Consider the following 20,505-nt stretch of genomic DNA (forward strand, 5'->3'; position numbering starts at 1 on the left):
GAGATGCTAACTGCATTTCGTTGTCTCTGTACTGTACACTGCACAATGACAATAAAGTTTGAATCTGAATCTGAATTGAACAAACCTGTCACCCCAGGAATAAATCTGGTGAAGTTTTACAGCAGTCCTCTCATAGGAAGACTAGACCTGCACAGAGTATTTCAGATGCGTTATCACGAGTGTGCTCTATATAATTGGATCTGGGTATCTCTGCTCTTATACTAAAATCATTTTACAACAAAGGCCAAGAAAGATACTGTCTGAGGAGGCTCAAGAAAGCCCACCTGTCCCCCCAGATCCTGACCAACTTCTACCGCTGTACCATCGAGAGCATCCTGACCACCTGCTTCACGGTATGGTACAGCAGCTGCACTGTTGCGGACAGGAAGGCACTACAACGGGTGGTGAAAACCGCGCAGCACATCATCGGTGCCCCCCTCCCTGCCATGGATGCCCTCCACCGAAAACGGTGTCTGAGACGGGCTGGGAAGATCATTAAAGACCCCTCCCACCCCAACCATGGACTGTTTGCCCTCCTCCCATCAGGGAGACGGTACAGGAGCCTCAGGTCTCGTACCAGTAGGATGAGGAACAGCTTCTACAAATATACCATCACATTGCTGAACTCGGAGTCCCGCCGATAGATTTCTCCGGTCCCTCTGTCCCCATTGTTTAATTATTCTGTATTTTTGATTATTCTGTATCTTCTGACGTATCGGACTGACGCAAAACTGCATTTCGTTGTACCCATACTCAGTATTTGTGCAATGACATTAAAATTGAATTGAATTGAATTGAATCCTAGTTGCTGCCCATTAACTTTGCATACAGGAATACCCAGGTCCCTCAGAACACCATCATCTTTCATTTTTTTTAAAAACACTTTACCTTCCATTTAAAAAATCAAAATGTATGACTTAACATTTTTTCCAGGGTATTTTTCCTGGGCCATGTCCTTTGACATTTCACCATACAGGTCTATATACCTCTACAGCCTTTCTGCGTCCTTTTCTTAGTTCATCAGCCACCCAGCAGAAATATACAGCCATTTTACAGCCCCAAGTTGGCATGTACTTATGTAATGAATCATATCCATTACCTTTAGTGGCTGCCTGCATTGTATCCATTTCCTTGTGTAAAGTGAAGCAGGCAGGAGTAAACTCTTCTTTAAGAATCATGGCTTCCATCCGAAGAGCATAGCTGCAAACCAACAAAAATTGTTCAAAAACAAAAGATCAAAAATGGGTATATTTTATTAGTACGGAGAAGGTGCATGACACTGCTTCCTTACCTTGGGACTTGTATCAATAGGACCATGAAGGAATCTGCCAGTGACAGTTTGTTCACATCATCTTTGAAGGCTTGTAATTTTTTTACCTTTAGGGAAATATCATTGAATTAGTACCTCATTTTTGCTTAAATTTACAAAGGAGAATAAATAAATCATTACATAGAAAATAGGTGCAGGAGGAGGCCATTCGGCCCTTCCAGCCAGCACCGCCATTCATTGTGATCATGGCTGATCGTCCCCAATCAATAACCCGTGCCTGCCTTCTCCCCATATCCCTTGACTCCACTAGCCCCTAGAGCTCTATCTAACTCTCTCTTAAATCCATCCAGTGACTTGGCCTCCACTGCCCTCTGTGGCAGGGAATTCCACAAATTCACAACTCTCTGGGTGAAAAAGGTTTTTCTCGCCTCAGTCTTAAATGGCCTCCCCTTTATTCTAAGACTGTGGCCCCGGGTTCTGGACTCGCCCAACATTGGGAACATTTTTCCTGCATCTAGCTTGTCCAGTCCTTTTATAATTTTATATTTACTCAATTATATTAATATACATGTTTTACTGTTAATTTGGGGTGAAGACACCCGACGTAACAGCAGGCAGGACCAACCTGGGTCTCTTGAAAATGACTAACTGTGGTATTACAATAAATAAAATGGTAGCTACAAGAAATAATCTTTTAATATCTCAATTTATAGTAATGGAAACATGGCAGAAAATTACGAGAAAAACAATATTGAGTTTAATGCAGAGATATAAAAAACATTAAGCAGGGTGAAAGTAATGAAAAGATTAACAGGACCAGTTGCCTTGTGTCACAGGGATATTAAAACATTGGGTGAGAACAGTAAATATATGAGCAGTCATTTCCCAGTTCTCTTAATTCAGGAATCTTTTTGTAAATTATAAAATTCTTCCTATCACTCTTAATTACGAAAGCTGAGAAACTGGGAAACAAAGGATCAGTTTCTGTATCAATCACTGTCAGGCATTTACTAAGTCATAAATAAGATCAAAGTGATTGTGTACGTGTGTAGCAGGCCAAAGAGGCAGCGTGGATTTGTAAAAGGCGAGTCAGGTTTTAGCAAACTCATAGCAATTTTAGAAGGGAAGACACAAAGTGCTGGAGTAATTCAGTGTGTCCGGCAGCATCTGCCAAGAATATGGATAGGTGATGGCTAGAGACCCAGGTTCGATCCTGTCCTCAGGTGCTGTCTGTGTGGACTCTGCGTGTTCTTCCCGTGACCGTGTGGGTTTATACCGAGTGCTCCAGCTTTCCCCCACATCCCAAAGACGTGCAGGTTTGTAGGTTAATTGACTTCTGTAAATTACTCTTAGTGTGTAGGGAGTGGATAAGAAAGTGGGATAAAATTGAGCTAGTTTGGTTACATCGGGGCTACCTCCTGCACCCAGGCAGAACTCACGGAATTCATTAACTTCATTACTAATTTTCATCCTGCATTAAAATTCATTTCAACCATCTCCGACATCTCCCTACCGTTTCTTGATCTCACCATCTCCATCACAGGAGATGGACTATCAACTGATATCTATTGTATACCTACTGACTCCCACAGCTATCTAGACTACACTTTTCCCCACCCTGCCTCCTGCAAAGGCTCTATCCCCTACTCCCAATTCCTATGTCTATGCTGCATCTGCACCCAAGGTGAGGTGTTCCACACCTGGACATCTGAGATGTTCTCATTCTTTAGGGAACGGGAGGTTCCCCTCTTCCATCATAGATGAGATCTTCACAAGGATCTCCTCGATATCCCGCAACTCCACTCTTGCTCCCCTTCCCCCCCAGTTGCAACAGGGACAGAGTCCCCCTAGTCCTCACCTTTCACCCCATCAGCCATCAAATAGAAACATAGAAAATAGGTGCAGGAGTAGGTCATTCGGCCCTTCGAGCTGCACCGCCATTCAATATGATCATGGCTGATCATCCAACTCAGTATCCTGTACCTGCCTTCTCTCCATACCCCCTGATCCCTTTAGCCACAAGGGCCACATCTAACTCCCTCTTAAATATAGCCAATGAACTGGCCTCAACTACCTTCAGAGAATTCCACAGATTCACCACTCTCTGTGTGAAAAATGTTTTTCTCATCTCGGTCCTAAAAGATTTCCCCCTTATCTTTAAACACATACACACATAATCCTCTGACATTTTTGCCTCACCTCCAACGGAATTCCGCCACTAGCCATATCTTTCCATCCCCATCCATTTCCACAGAGACTGTTCCCTCTGCAACTCCCTGGTTAACTCATCCCTTCACACCCAAACCACCCCCTCCCTGGGTACTTTCCCCTGCAACCACAGAAGATGCAACACCTCCTGCATGACTCCATCCAAGAATCCCGACATTCCTTTCAGGTGAGGCAGAGGTTCACTTGCACTTCCTCCAACCTCATCTACTGTATCCGCTGTTCCAGATGTGGACTCCTATATATTGGCGAGACCAAGCGCAGGGGTCAGCAATCATTTCTCTGAACACCTCCACTCAGTCTGCCTAAACCTACATGATCTCCCAGTTGCTAAACACTTTAACTGCCTCTCCCATTCCCACTCTGACCTTTCTGTCCTGGGCCTCCTCCACTATTAGAGTGAGGCCTAATGCAAATTGGAGGAACAGCACCTCATATTTCTCTTGGGCAGTTTAACCCAGTGGTATGAATATTGGCTTCTCTAACATCAAGTAATCCTTGCTTTCCCCCTCTATTCATCCCTCCTCCATCCCAGTTCTCCAACCAGTCTGACTCTCCTCCTGATTATATTTTATCTCTGCACGCTTCGTTGTCACCTTCCCCTAGCTAACAATGATCTATACATTTTTCTTGATCCTCATTCTCATATCTCGGGTGTCTCCCCCTTCCCTGATTCCGTTTGAAGGGTCTCGACCCGAAACGTCACCCATTCCTTTTCTCCAGAAATGGTGCCTGTCCCACTGAGTTATTCCAGAATTTTGTGTCTATCTTGAACAGATGATCGATGGTCAGCATGGAATCGGTGGGCTGAAGGGCCTGTTTCCATTCTGTATCTAAAGTAAACTAAACTAAATATAGGCTATTCAGAAAGCATATCTTAATAGAAGGGTGTTATAAATGTGGAGATAGCTTATTCCAACCCTCAATTAAAAACCTCTTATCAGATTGAAGGGGTGGTCCATTACACTTCCTTTGTAACCACTTTGCACATCATAGGAAAAAAACTCATTTTCTACTGCCAGCTGTTGAGCTTTATCAGCCTTTGTGAAGCTGACCAGTTATAGCCCGTTTACGAGATTGTGTATGATATCCAAAATGAATATTTCAAATTAGTCCCAACTGTGTAATCAAGTATTTCCATATACTGAAGCTTTCAAGGAACTAGTCCTCTTCAGCTCTCTGCGAAACAGGAGATGACAAGGGAGGGGCATAATGTGAATCAATGTTTCATCCCTGAGACCAACATCACATATATTCTAGAGTTAACTGTATGGGCAATTTTACTTCGGAGTCACGTGAGTGACTACGTGAAGAAGGGCCGTCCGTCTGCGTGCGCGTCATTACGCCTGAACGCAACACGCACGACGGACTGGCAGGCATTGAGCCTCCCAGGCCGTCGGGATGAGCAGGTAAGGAAAGTTGAAATCACTTACCTGCGTTCTTTCGGGCTTGAAGTTTTTTCAGAGCCCAGATGTCGAGGAGACGGCAAGCGGGCGACGGTCTTGTTCCCGACATTAGCAGACTTTGCGCGGGAGCAGGAGCTCCATGGTTGTCCTGCGGGACGTAATGCCACCTGCAAGTCTAAACGAACCCGTTGACTCAGATGAGTCCTGGGAAGAGGGATACCCTCCCTCAACGGAGAGCGTCTGAGGACGACTTCTCCCACATGGAGCAACTTATGGAGAAGTTGCTCCAACAATGATCTGCTCCAAGGGAGGGAGCAGTATCAGCACGGCCTACAGCAGTGCCGGGGCCGGGAGCCTCGCACATGGGGCAGCCCAATGTCTTCCCCATTGAAGGGGGAACTACATGTGGAAGAAACCACTCTGAATCAGAGTACAAAGAGAGGGGGGGAAACCTTCCCAGGGACAAGCAGAAGAAAGAAAGGAAGTAAGTAAGTAAGTTTTACTTATATTGCACTGTTTAAGTCAACACCAAAATGCTTTACATAAAAGGAATAATAATCTTCCATACAATCAAACAGAAAACAAGTGCTTCTGCAATCATCCAGGTTCCACTGGGTGCTTCCCTGGATGGAATCTAGCTCTTGACAGCCCGGGTATTATGGAGAACCCGCAGGCAGCAGCACCTGTTTTCAGGGCTGCACAAATGTCTCCTGCTCTAAGGAGAGGAGCATTCATGGTCCTTTTCAGTCTGACCAAAGCTAGAATCTCATTTAAGTCCACTGGAAGGGCCATGTCAGCACAGGTATCCTCAGGGGCCTGCGGCAGCACCTGTTTTCAGGGCTGCCTACGAACCTCACTCTCAGTGCAGCGGTTCACTGAATCCGGTGGTAGCTTGAAAGCTGGGCACGGAAATATGATCAGAGTCGTCTTTCAAGGCAGACTCAAAATAATGGCCAGAATTGTCCTACAAGGCAGGCTCAGTATGATGAGGTTTCAGACCAGACCCAAGCAGAGGTCGGGAGAAACATGGAATCCACACTCCCTACCAGTCCTACTCCCAATCAAGGAGAGAAAAGGAATCCGCATCAGGGGCCTTTGGGCTTACCATAAGACCACCGGTAGCCATGGAGGTAGGTGGGTCTGGGTTTACTGAAACAAGGGATTGGGGAGCAGTTACATGTTGGTAATTTACTCTTGTGTTCTTGTTCAAAATGACAATAACAAGAAATTTCAGAACGGGGTTTTTAAAAACAGATAATAACGTGATAATTTTACTGCACAACATACACAGGTTCCAAGCAGACTTGGAACTCGGACTGGAATTGTCTTCGAGGCAGGCCCAGTATTTTTGGGCAGGATTGCCATTCAGGACATGTGACAGATGGAGGATGTCACTTCATCCAGGTGTAACTCATTTGTGCAGTATAGACTTTTAGAAACAGTCATTTTGTTACGGTTTAACTACTATTTTATAGGAGCTTCCTATAGAATGGTCACATGGCATGCATCGACCTCAAAGATACATACTATTCGGTGTCTATTCACTAAGAACAGGAGATATCAGGAGGAGGAGCCATCTTGGTGAACGGCTGCTAGCCAGCAGCCGTCCGTTTTAATTCGTTTTTTTTATAGTTTTTAGTGAGTCCTGTTTTTCGTTTGTAGGGGATATGGACTTTTTAATGTGGGGGGTAGGTCTCAACTTTATTTCTAGGTCCCTACCTGGTCGGTGTGGCAGCTTTTTCTCCGGGCTGCCCGTCGACCCGTCCTCGTGGCCCACCAGCAGGCTTGGAGCGCCGTTTCCTGGCGGGCACCGCCCAGCACCTCGGCCTCGGTGGCGGCACAGCGTTGGAGCGCTATCGCGGAGCGGAGTGGAGCGGGCGATGCCTTGCCTGGGTCGCCGCGTGGAGCGACGCGCTGGAGCTCCGGTGAGCTGGACCGCCGAGAGCAACATCTCCGGGCTGCGGGTCTGAGGAGCGGAGAGGCGGCGCCGACTTTAACATCGGGAGCCTAGGAGCTCCAAACCGGCGCGGCCTTGTCGGCTCCGGAAGCCGCGGTCTCCAGCTAGGAAGCGGCCGTTCCAGGTAGCCCAGCCGCCGAGAGGACTCTCCCGACGCCGGGGCAAGACCACCCGGTGAGAACGGCCAGGAACATCGGGCCTCCGTAGAGGCAATTGCGGTGGCCTCAATAGGCCTGACTTTGGGGTGAACTTGGGGTTGGGGACTGGACATTGTGCCTTCCCCCACAGTGGTATCCATTGTGGGGGGATGATTTTTTTGTCTAATGTAATCCTGTAAGTCTGTGTCCAAGATGGCTGCCGTGAAGGGAGAGTGAACGCTGGCGCGCTTTGGCTGCCGCTGCTCTCTCTTCACATTGTGTTTTTGATTTTCTGTTTTTGGAATGAATTCTGTTTTTAATTTGTGTCTCTGTGATGTCTTTATTACTTATTTTATTCTGATTATATGTTTTTATTTCTATTAACCTATGTAAGGTGTCCTTGAGATGTCTGAAAGGAGCCCATTAAATAAAATTTATTATTATTATTATTATATTTGAAGTTTAACTGGATGGTATGGATCTGCCAAATGGGTTGACATCAGCTCCTAGACTATTGACAAAACTACGGAAACCAATTCTGGGCCTACAAAGGTCTCAAAACCACATAGTAATGGCGTATTTGGAGGACATTTCCATTTTGGAGTCACCAAGAATTGGCAGAAGCATCAGTCAAGCAAACCAAAACCCTGTTTGAAAGAATTGGTTACCTCATCCATCCAGTTAAATCAAAATTGACACCTACAAGGGTAATTGATAACCTAGAATTTACTATCAAAAACAGTAAATATGTTGGTGACTTTGCCTAGGGGCAAACGACAATATTAATTAAGCCTGCAATGACCTGATAGTCAAATTCTAGCCATCTATCAGGCAAACAGCGAGTGTAATTGGCAAATAGTAGCTGCATTCCCAGCAGTACGGGCCTTTGCATTACCAGAACTTACAGCGAGCAAAGGAACGAACACTCAGATTCCATGCAGGCCGAATTGGCAAACTATGGATTGCCAGCAGAGGCCATTGTTGAATAACTATGGTGGTTAACGAATGGGAGACAGCTCAGGGAAATTTGCTCGAAAGCCATCGAGGGTTCTTCAGACCTATGCAAGCGGCTAAGGATGGGGAGACACCAACACAGTCTAAAGCTGTGGGGGCAGATGGAATGAGCAGGAGTCTGTAATTCCCCAACACATGGAATCAATTACCCAGAATTGTTGGGGGCACAATATGGACTCAAGGTTCTCTGTAGCGATATGCAACCGGTGCTTGTTCAAATTCAGATTGATAACACCACTGCGGTGGCATATATCCATTAACAAGGGTGGTGTAAAATCTGTATCTTACGACAGATTGTCGAACCTCATTTGGCACTGGTGTATCGAGAGGAATATTTGGGAAATCTACGAGGTAGATATAACACGGTGACAGATGCTGGATCATGAATGTTTAATAACAACACAGAATGGATGTTGAATCAGACAGTATTTAACAAAATAACTACACGATTTGGCATACCAGATGTTGATCCATTTGCATCTAGACTAACCATTAGTTACCCAGATATGTGTCCTGCGAGCTGGATCCAGGAGCAAGGCAGTGGATGCTTTCTCCCTCAATTGGGGAGGAATGTTTATGTATGCTTTCCGCCAATTTGTCTCACAAACCGATGCTTGACAAAAATCAAGCAAGACTAAGCCACATGCATATTGGTAGTGCCAGATTGGCCTACTCAAGCCTGGTCCCCAAAAATTTTGGGAATTATAGTCCAGCCAGTAATGGCTGTACCCAAGAGCAGGGACCTCCTAGTGAACCCAGTTACAGGGAGCAATCATCCACTACATGAACGTATAACTTGTTGGTCTGCAGATTCTGAGGAGGCCATTTCAAGGCATAGGACTGTCCGAACAAATACAACACAGTTCGGATAACGGATGTCTTGGAGTTCCTATCAACTGTACTATAACTATAAACTAAGTTATAGTGCAATCTATAGTGCCAGAGGCGCACTCTCCTCCAATCTGATGCCGGAAGCAGGGCACAGTTCGATAGGAACGCACCCCTTTACAACAAAATTCATGAAGGGAATTTACAATTTAAGACCTCCAAGGCCAAGGTACACGGACACATGGGATGCGAGCGTGGTACAAGCCCTACTTTGACAGTGGGGACCGCCTATAACTAACCCTGAAGGTGGTATGCTGACAAAGAGTCCAGACACTGCAAAAGCTACAGTTGGACCACATGACCACCAATATGAATAACATAACATTCCTAATCAGGAACCTGATAAACAGAGCAGGCCAGGAATGCCAGGGATGGAGATCCAGTTCTTGGCATATCCAGAGGACCAACGGTTGTGTGGGTGGTAACATACTAACACCACTATCTGAGAGATACGGAGAATCTCAGAGGCACAGAACAATCGGTCCTCATCAGCCATAAAAAACCACACCAGAAGGTGTCAACTCAAACCATCTCCAGATGGTCAAAAGAGGTAATGGCGGTAGCAGGAGTAAACATTTATATGGTTAAATCTCACTCCACCAGGGCTGCATCTACGTCGGCAGCAAGAGCTATGGACGTGCCCCTTGACGACATCCTAGTGGCTGCAGGATGGACGAATGAAATAACGGTCCACCGGTTTTATAACAAACCTATAACCGGACTGGGGGTGTTTGCACGTACCATTTTAAGTTCTGTCCCTTAGTTCCCCCCCCAAGGTTGGGAGGGGTAACTTTTTTTTAAACTTTTCTTTCATTTAAAGCATCAGTTTCTTTACTTAACTACGTAATGTCTGAATGCTTTAATGATTACACGCATCCATGGTCAATCCATTCAGTGTGTGACGCCTGGATTCGTAACCGGGGTAAAATCACAGAGCTTTGAAATCTTCACGTAGTCACTCACGTGACTCCGAAGTAAAATAGTAAGATTAAACGAGAACTTACCAGTTTGAAGTTTGATCTTGGTTTTATGAGGAGTTACGATGAGCGATTACGTGCCCACCGCTCCCACCCTCATACTATCAAGGTCATATGGAAGTTCAAGTTTTTCACAATCTTACTATTCTCAGGTCTTCTTTTTTGTCTGTGATTTAACACCGCTGCTTTGAAGATTGACGCGCACGCAGACGGACGGCCCTTCTTCACGTAATCGCTCATCGTAACTCCTCATAAAATCAAGATCAAACTTCAAACTGGTAAGTTCTCGTTTAGTCTTACTATTACATTGAACACCAGAGACAGGAAGGTCCAGATGCTGGAATCTGGAGCAAAAACGAGGCACTAGAGAAACTCAACAGGTCAGGCAGTATCTGTGGAGGGGAATGGACAGACGATGTGTTGCGTTGTGATCCTTCTTCAGACTGATGGAGTAGAGGGGAGATAGAGAAAAGGGAGTGGGGGCAAAACCTGGCAACTGATTGGTGGATACAGAGGAAGGGGGGAGGGGGGGGGGGGGGAGTGTTGGTTGGCAGATGGGTGGAGTAAGTGACAACGGCAGGAAGTGAAAAAAGACTAAAGGGAGCCAGATACGGAAATATAGAACAGGAGTGAACTGTAAAACCAGAGGGAGGTATATGGGTGGAAGGAGACAGGGAGAGGAAACAAATGGGGAACTCGGGGATGGGAGATGAGTGTGTGGATTGATGGGAGCAGGGTGACTAGGGTGGTAGGGGTTAGTGGGAGAAATCAGTGCGCATTGAGAATCCGGGTGGCAGGCGTAAACTAGAGGGCACAGGCGACCATTTCACTGAACACTTGCACTCTACAACCAAGGCCTGGTAGATCTCCCACTTTAACTTCCCTTCCCATTCCCATACCGACCTTCCTGTCCTGGGCCTCCTCCATTGCCAGAATGAGGCCACACACAAACGGGAAGAATAGCATTGTTTATTCCGCTTGGGTAGCCTACAACCCAACAATGTGAACTTTGAATTCTCCAATTTCAAGTATTAGTCTCCCCCCCCAACCCCAGTGTGAGTGTATGTCTCCCATTTGAGGGGCATAGATAGGTGAGGTGGTGATAGACGTTTCCTATTAGCCGAGAGGTTTATAACCAGAGAACATAAATTTAAGGCAAATGGCTTAGTGGAGATTGGATAAAAAAACATTTCACCCAGCGAGCAGTTGGAATCTGGAGCACACTGACAGAGGAAGTTTGCCCCTGTCCCACTTAGGAAACCTGAACGGAAACCTCTGGGGACTTTGTTCCTCACCCAAGGTTTTCCGTGCGGTTCCCGGAGGTTTATGTCAGTCTCCCTACCTGCTTCCACTACCTGCAACCTCCGGAAACCACCTGCAACCTCCGGGAACCGCACGGAAACCTTGGGTGGGGCGCAAAGTCTCCAGAGGTTTCCGTTCAGGTTTCCTAAGTGGGACAGGGGCATTACAATACTACAACAGCAATGAAGTATTTAGTTGTGCACTTGTCACAATATGGCACGGAAGGCTCGGGATCGAGTGGAGAATAAAATGATAAATATAAACAAACACTTGATGGCGTGATTGGACACCGTGGGTCTCAAGGAATGTTTCCATACTCTTTGGCTCTGGGAGTCTTTTGAAAGTTCCACAAGGATATTTGAACTTCCCCTTCAGAATATTAGTAGCCATCCATGTCAAATGCTGCTGACACTTGAACTGTACTATGTAGATGTTTCAAAGTAGGCACTAGGGCACTTATGAAGGCCTCCAATGGCAAGCATAAGAATACAAAATGGGACACGATGCTTTTAAAAACGATACTTAAAAGGTATAAGATGATCTCATTGTGTGCAGCCTCCGAATAAATTTACTATTCTTTTTACAACTATAATCTTGGCACTCTTTTATTTACGTATGATTGTGCTTATGATTTTACTAGGTTGCGTGCAAAACAAAATATTTCACTGTATATATAGGTATATGTCACAATAAAGTAACTATTGAATTAATAAATGCTTCGGTAGTGTTATGATTTCTTTCCTTTTCCTCTAATGAGTATAGTACTTCAACTGGGGATTTTTTTGCATGTTCTTCATGGAGAAATGCATGAAGTTTTGAATGCTAACTACAAAGTTCTTAATGATCCTCATTTCTAGATGACAAGGTTTGGGTAACACTGCTCTGACGTTTGTTTGGTTAGCTCCTTCAAAGGTCACCTTCAATTTGACGATCATTGTAGAATGAATCATTGTGGCATCGAGGCAAATGCTTTACATTCCCCAAACCCCGGGGAAAGTTCAGAGGCAGGAAGCATTCTACAGGTGGTACAAATTTCATGTGAATAAGGGCAGTACCAATATCTTTATGAATACTAAAGGGAGAGAAGGAATGGAAACAATGAGCGATCACAATCAGTAAATGTGTATCTGAATGTTATGGTGCAGGATAACCTGGAAGACAGTGGTTACAAAACAAACACCAATTCAGCAACTGAGGGCGGATTGTGTCAGGATGTGACACACAAAATGAAATAAACATAAATCAATTTAGGAAGCAGAAATGTGCGTTAAAACTTCCGTATGTCAAAGCATAGAGTTTTAAAACAAGATAGAGTTATAGAACACCTGGCTGGAGATAAAGGATTCACAGAGAATTCACTCAACATAGGCAGGTTAAACATGCCCACTTAAAGCCCTGTCCCACAGTACGAGTTCATTCCAAGAGCTCTCCCGAGTTTGCCCTGATTCGACCTCGGAGATTTACGGTAATGGTCACTCGTCGGTACTCGGGGTTCTCGTGGACATTTTTCAACATGTTTGAAAAATCTTCACGAGTCTTCCCGTGCTTACCTGCCGTTAGCGAGTCTTCCCGAGTACCTGCCGTTAGCTTTACGAGTCGCTAAGAGACGTCCCCGAGCTCCGACGTACCCGCTACGTTCATTCTCCGTGCTTACCACGAGTTTGATTTTTTCTAAACTCGGGAGAGCTCTTGGAATGAACTCGTACCGTGGGACAGGGCTATAAGGCTTACCAAGCTGGAAGAGGGAAACGAGGAGTCCTTTTATGAAGGAAAACTCTATGTCAGGAGTGGCCACTAATAGAGCTGAATATTGATAAAGATTAAACGCTGTAACTAGGCTAAAAGACAGGTGTGAAAAGAACCATGTCCATATGTATTTACCGGTGTCAACAACAGCAGCCTAGGTTTGGTAGCAAAGTGGTTAATAATAAGAGGCCTAGACTATTGGCTGCTAGAGGCAGGAGTTCAAATCCCACCATGGCTGCTAGTAAACTTAAATCCAAGTAATTAAATACATTTGCAAATCTAAGATCAGGTTATGTTGATTGAAACCTCTGGATTGTTATAAAGGCCTAACTGCTTCTCGAATTTCAGCCAGGAACATTTGAGGAGCCCAGAATGATTAAACTGGCTTGGCAAGAGGATGGTAATCTGACAGGAGGGAGAGGAACAAAGGTGAAAGTGGGAGATTGAAATGTAGAAAGCAAAATAAATAGCTAAAAATAATTGAAATAGGAGAAAAGTTAAAAAGCCAAATATAAAGTTGCCATATCTAAAAGTACACTGCAGCCATAACAAAATGGTTGAAATAAACAGCAGAACTAGTTGCCATTACAGAAACAGTCACAGGGTGAGCAAAGCTAGGAGCTAAATTTGTGTACTGGTCATGTCTCTACTATTTATTTCATTCCGCTTACATGTTTTTCCTCTACTTGCTAAATTTTTGTAAGGTGTCCTTGAGACTCTTGAAAGGCGCCCATAAATAAAATATATTATTATTATTGTTATTAAATGTTCCAGGGCATTCAGCGTTTCAGAAGGAAATGTGAAAACAATATATAGGACATGGGTCAGCATAGTTTATAAGGGATGATATCAGTCGAGCAGATAGATGGGTCAGCATGGGAGAGAAGCAATGAAAAGTAACAAGGGATTGAGCTGTCAAAAGTGAATCCCGATGTTATGGTTCAGAATAACCTGGAGGACAATGGTTTTAAAACAAACACTAATGAGCAAAAGTAAGGATGTGTTGTGTAAGGATATGAACGTATATTGAAATAGTAGCAATTTAATATTTTTCTGACCTCCTATGACAGGGCTCATAATAGTATGGCTGACTCAAGAAATCTGGGGTCAGGCATGAGAAAATTATGGCCTGGCAAATGGAATTGATTTCGGGCCTTAATGCTGGGAATGTTGGCCTGGCTATGGGGGTTGGTGTTAGCTTATCCTTCCTGTTAGCATTAGTGGTATTTTTCCAGTGTCCTGAGATGCCCGCTGTAAGTATTCCAGGTCTTAGAAGCACATAGAAGACCAGCCAACACTCCTACCTTGTAGACTAAAGGGCCTGTCCCACGAACATGCGCCTACATGCGGCAAGCGCGACCTAAAGGGCCGGTCCCACCAGCATGCGCCTGCATGCGGCAAGCGTGACCAAACCAGAAGCGGGAGCCGCGCGGAGGTTGAGTGAGTGACATGGCGTCGAGGCGACTGTGGGCCGGCAGGCCGTTGCTGCGCGGAATTTTTAAATACGGTCAGTTTTTCGGAGCCCAGCGCGATGTCGGGACCAGCTCCGCACAACTCCATACGGCTCCGGCGTTCGAAGGGGACCGGCCCCGTGAGGCCATACGGCTCAAGCGACCACGTTAGGTCACGCTTGCCACATGGAGTCGCATGCTTGTGGGACAGGGCCTTAAGAGTTTTATGTCATGTCTGAGGTGCTGATCACATTTAAACTTTTCCTCAATTCAACCAGAGGCTTTAGGTTATCCTGACCACGTATTATGATCACTGTTGAGTTATGTTGGCCTCAACTTGTCTTCCACGCCAGTTCCCATAACCTACAATTCTTCAATCTTTCATATATGTATCCATCTCCAACTTAGACAATAGACAGTAGGTGCAGGAGTAGGCCATTTGGTCCTTCTAGCCAGCACCGCCATTCAATGTGATCATGGCTGATCATCCCCAATCAGTACCCCGTTCCTGCCTTCTCCCCATATCCCCTGCCTCTGCTATTTTTAAGAGCCCTATCTAGCTCTCTCTTGAAAGCATCCAGAGAACCCGCCTCCACCGCCCTCTGAGGCAGAGAATTCCACACACTCACCACTCTCTGTGAGAAAAAGTGTTTCCTCGTCTCCGTTCTAAATGGCTTACCCCTTATTCTTAATCTGTGGCCCCTGGTTCTGGACTCCCCCAACATCGGGAACATGTTTCCTGCCTCTGGTGTGTCCAAGCCCTTAACAATCTTATATGTTTCAACTTTAGTCATTCTAATTGTTTGATCTCCACCTCCTTACAGGGGGAGAGAATCCATTGATTTGCTACCCTCGGAGAGAAGACATTTCCACAAAGGGAAGACAGTTCTGAGCAAACAAAGTGGTCCATAGTTCTGAAGATGTGGCCCACATTTGAATGAGTCGTGCTGCGGACCTATACCAGCGGGGGGCAGTGTGGTGCACCGGAGGCAGCTGCTCATGGACCTTTGTCCTAGATAGATGTATGTAGCCAGTGAATAGGCCAATAGGGCTTGGAGCTCTGCCTCTGAGCATGTTCACACGCGTGTTGCCTGCATAATACACCTCCACACCTGAGGTTTCGTAAATCAAATAAGTAACTAGAATATAGAGGACGAATTCTTGGAATATGTGGGACGGGTTTCCTGATCACTATCTTGAGATATGATAGAGGAAATAGAATTTTTCAATTCCGTGCTGTGTTGTGCATAGAGCTAATGTATAATCTCGCTGCAAAGGAGTTCATTGGAAAGATGACACCAGGATGATAGTATTTCATGTTATGTATATTATGTACTCTTACTTAATGTGATGTAGTTTGATGTTAAACTGGGATTTTCAATCTAATCAAAGGATTTTACAAATAATGGAGAACCAGGTGTAGCATGCTGATTTTCAGTAGGGAAGAAAGTGTGGTTAAGTTGAAGGGAATATAGAAAAGGTAAATACATTATTGAGAAATGTATAAAAATCCAGGAGCTTGGGCACAGCCTGAGAGATGTTCTTCTGTGAGGATGAATGGATTAGTCTGGAGTGTAAAGGGCCTGTCCCACGAGCATGCGACTGCATGCGGCTAGCGCGACCTAACGTGGTCGCTTGAGCCGTACGGCCTCGCGGATCCGGGCCCACTTCGATCGCCGGAGCCGTATGGAGTTGTGCGGAGCTGGTCCCGACATCTCGCGGGGCTCCGAAAAACTGACACTGTCCAAAAATTCCGCCCGCAGCCGCCTCGACGCCGTACGCACCGCCTCGACGGGCGTGTGCGGCATCTCGACGCAGTACGCAGCGTCTTGATGCCGTACATCACGCGCGAACATCCCGCGGACTTCGCTCGAACTTCACGTCACTCACTCGACCTCCGCGCGGCCCCCGCTTCCGGTTTGGTCACGCTTGCCGCATGCAGGCGCATGCTGGTGGGACCGGCCCTGTACGGGGATCACTCGACCTCCGCGTAGCCCCCGCTTCCGGTTTGGGCGCGCTTGCCGCATGCAGGTCGCTTGCTCGTGGGACAGGCCCTTAACTCTCCAATTTTGCTCAATCCGGTCTGCAGGTGCGTTTTGTCCTTTCCATATTAAATGCCCGGAGCCCTAATCGGTTCTATTATTTGCGTATTTATGGTAGCGTTTTGATACAACTGATTAGCCCAAGACAGAAGAGAGAAGAGTCAACAAGACTGCTGTTTTAAACAATTTTCATAACCACCATTACACCAGCTTATTGTTTCAGACTTATTTAGTTAACTCAGTTTAAATTTCGTAGCCACCAAGATGGGGCATGAAATTTTGGCTTAAAGTCCACGGCCAAAGTGGTGCTTCCTGCAAACATTTCATAATGACTGTGCAGAATTGCAAATCATGTGAAAGTAACCAATCCCTCTGGCACCTCACTAATGACCTCCTTCCTTGCAAGATCTAATTGTGTCAGCCATGCTCAAGAGTTCAATATTCTTAGTTAGTATGACACAGGAGACAGTCATTCAGCCCATCAGATCCATGCCAGCTCCCTGCTGAACAATCCCCATCTGTCCCATTTGCTGTAGCCCCAAAGGTTTTCTCTCACATAGGCCCACCAACTCCCCTTGGATAATATTTCCAGTTATCTGAACAACGGTGTGATTTACAGCAGTCGATCAACACACTAATACATCTCTGGCATGTGGGAGAAAACCTGAGCACACGGCAGAAATGTATAAACTCCACGTAGACTTTAACCAAGGGCAGGATTAAATCTGGGGCCTACCAATAATACTGTGCCACTGTTCTGAACTGTGAAAAGCAGAAATCTGGCACCATTAAGTCTGTAGAGAAAAAGGTGCACAAAGGCAATTTTGAAGAGCTCCAGATTCTGAAGTGGCTAGACAAATAATTGTTGTATGTTTGCGATTACACAAATTTGTGAACTATGATTACAAGAGGGAAGATGCACTGAGAGTATGTATAATGGAGACATTGGGCAAAAGGAATGTTAGGTATAGCAAGACATATAGTATATAAAATGAACTGTATGGATCTCTAATGGGCCTGTCCCACTGAGGCGACTGTTTAGGCGACTGCAGGAGACTATGCAGTCGCCACATGTTCGCGGGTGGTTGTCGGGGAGTCGCCTTCGTGGTCGTGAGGAGTTCCCGCATCCTGGGAACTAGTCGCGGCCTCATTATGGTCGCGGTGAAATTTTCAACGTTGAAAAATTAGCGGCGACCAGAACGAAGCCGCCATGGAGAGTAGCGAGAATTCTCGTGCCGTAGGTGGGTCGCCAGGAGGTCCTCGTGGGTTGCCAGGAGGTCAAAGGTTCTCGTAGGTTGTAGCCGACCGGTGCTGACCGGTGAATTTCATTGGGGGAAAAAAAACGTAAGCAATAGTTTTCAGAACCAAGGATAACCGACCGGTAATGTTAAATGTCCGCCGAGCTTCACAGCCGTGTATCTCTGGCTTAAAAGTCGTCTGGCTTCTTAAAAGTTGTCTCCACTCCTTCTCCCCCCTTCTTTTAAAGGACTTACCATGCTGTAGCTGTCTTAATTACAGCGCCAACCTTCCTGTTCATCGCGGTGTGTGTCTGTATCACCTTGGATTTGCAGCGTGTGCACTACCCACGCTTGCTCTGTCCCCTGCCTACATAACGGGCTGGTGAAGGAAGCGATGTGTGTGTGTGTGTGTGTGTGTGTGTGTGTGTGTGTGTGTGTGTGTGTGTGTGTGTGTGTGTGTGTGTGTGTGTGTGTGTGTGTGTGTGTGTGTGTGTGTGTGTGTGTGTGTGTGTGCGTGTTCCACTCTGACAGTCGCCGTTCCAGTTGCCATTTTTTTAGGCGACTGCCGGCAACTTGACAGTCTCCGGCAGTCGCCTGAAAAATCACCTAAGTGGGACAGGCCCTTAAGAGATAGAAACATAGAAACAAAGAAAATAGGTGCAGGAGTAGGCCATTCGGCCCTTCGAGCCATTCAATATGATCATGGCTGATCATCCAACTCAGTATCCCATCCCTGCCTTCTCTCCATACCCCCTGATCCCTTTAGCCACAAGGGCCACATCTAACTCCCTCTTAAATATAGCCAATGAACTGGCCTCAACTACCTTCTGTGGCAGAGAATTCCACAGATTCACCACTCTGTGTAAAAAATGTTTTTCTCATCTCGGTCCTAAAAGATTTCCCCCTTATCCTTAAACTGTGACCCCTTGTTCTGGACTTCCCCAACATCGGGAACAATCTTCCTGCATCTAGCCTGTCCAACCCCTTAAGAATTTTGTAAGTTTCTATAAGATCCCCCCTCAATCTTCTAAATTCTAGCGAGTACAAGCTGAGCCTATCCAGTCTTTCTTCATATGAAAGTCCTGCCATCCCAGGAATCAGTCTGGTGAACCTTCTCTGTACTCCCTCTATGGCAAGAATGTCTTTCCTCAGATTAGCTCAGATAGGAGGATGAAGACCTGACTTGGCAGCGCCAGATAAGTGGAATGTTTAATTTGATCATGTCCCGAACCATCCCATAGGCAAAAAACAATTAATCATCTGATAGATTCTCGTTATGGAGCAGTAAAAAAAGTTATTGACCTCTTCTGCCTCTGGTATTATTTTGAGCAGCTCACGCAGTTTTTCAGATCCATAAGCCCCACTCCTTCCAGTCCGAATATCTTCAATGATGCACTGATTTGACCTTAAAAAAACACACAGCAAAAAAAAAGTTAACAATTTGGTGATTCACCTTTATTAAAGCGATTCAACAGATCGTTTCATCCCAAATTTCCAGGTTATTTGAAATTTTAAAATTGTGTCTATAACAGCAAAAATCATGCATCATAATTATCGATGTAATCTCCCAAACTTGTATCTGACACATTAATTTCAGGGATGTAATATCGGAGGCAAATTCTGCAAATTACAAGTCTCTAATTGACTGGATTGAAGCAATTTGAGGTGATGAGTTGTCAAAAACAAGTTTGATATGGATTTTTCTCTAGAATATATCAGTACGAATACTTTAAATATGCCTTCAAGCAAGGACATTTTGCAAACTACAAATATTATTCTTTTTTTTTTATATCTTTTTTTTATTAAAGGTAATCAATTACAATGCTTCAAACAACTTTATATCAAATTAATTCAATTTGCATTAAGTAAAACACTATTAATACTTATCTACTATTTTTTTTTAGAAATAATGATAGAAAAAGAATAGAACAGTTATAAATCATTAAGAGAGTGATTAAATAATAATTTGATTATATATAAGAAAGAAAAGAGAAACGAAAAAAAAGAAGAAAAAAAAAAAAGAAAAAAAAATGAAAAACCACAATATGTATTGTTAATAACACTACTACAAGTGATAGTATCAATAAAGACATATATGTTAATTCCAATATAAAAATGAATTATTCTCACCAAATCCCGCAGGGTGCACGCCGAGCTGTGTTGCCAAGAACAGCTACTTCTCTAAATACTGTATATATGGAGACCATATCTGTTCAAAAGAATTATACTTGTCCAATAGGACAAATCTAATTCTTTCCAGATGTAACGTCTCCATCATCTCTGCTGCCCACATTTTGGTTGTGGGGGATAATGTTCCCTTCCAAAATTTCAATATGATTTTTTTCCCAATTATCAAACAGTAATCAAAGAAATTTCTTTGATTTACTGTAAGTGATAGATGTAAATCCGGAATTCCAAATATTATTAGCTTTGGGTTAGGGTCCAATTTAACTTTGATGACTTCAGAAATAACTTTAAAAATTTCTGTCCAGTAATAATTCAATTTAGGACATGTAACGAAACTATGTATTAAATTTGCCTCTGCTTTCTTGCGGAGAGATTCGGAAAAATACTATTTAATTTAGTTTTCGAATAATGTAACCTATATAATACTTTAAATTGTATCAATATATGTCTGGCGTTTAATGAACACCGGTGTATTCGTTGTAGACTTTCTTCCCAGTTTTCTTTTGTTATAGCCAATCCCATTTCATTTTCCCATGCTTGACGATATATTTCCGTTATTGGATTCTCCTTATCCAAAATGGTGTTATATATATAGGCTATTAATTTTTCTGTATTTGGATATAAATTAAACAGTTCGTCTAACAGTCCTGCTTCTTTATTTTTA

The 20,505-nt window shown here is 44.6% G+C and overlaps 1 protein-coding gene across 3 annotated transcripts in view; it reads right to left on the reverse strand.

Moving 5' to 3' along the window:
- The window catches only part of fhdc1 (FH2 domain containing 1), a 114,422-nt gene that overhangs the window by 19,912 nt on the left and 74,005 nt on the right, over window positions 1-20,505 (reverse strand). For 2 of the 3 annotated variants that reach the window (XM_033017414.1, XM_033017421.1), the window contains exons 4-6: window positions 18,957-19,059; window positions 1,292-1,377; window positions 1,100-1,200 (exon numbers count right to left, since the gene is read on the reverse strand). In XM_033017414.1, the coding sequence (XP_032873305.1) occupies window positions 1,100-1,200; window positions 1,292-1,377; window positions 18,957-19,059 (290 nt within the window). The remainder of the gene's footprint in view (window positions 1-1,099; window positions 1,201-1,291; window positions 1,378-18,956; window positions 19,060-20,505) is intronic. The other variant, XM_033017430.1, reaches the window with a different exon arrangement.

Source organism: Amblyraja radiata, chromosome 1 (assembly GCF_010909765.2).
Source record: "Amblyraja radiata isolate CabotCenter1 chromosome 1, sAmbRad1.1.pri, whole genome shotgun sequence".
Lineage (NCBI taxonomy): Eukaryota > Metazoa > Chordata > Chondrichthyes > Rajiformes > Rajidae > Amblyraja > Amblyraja radiata.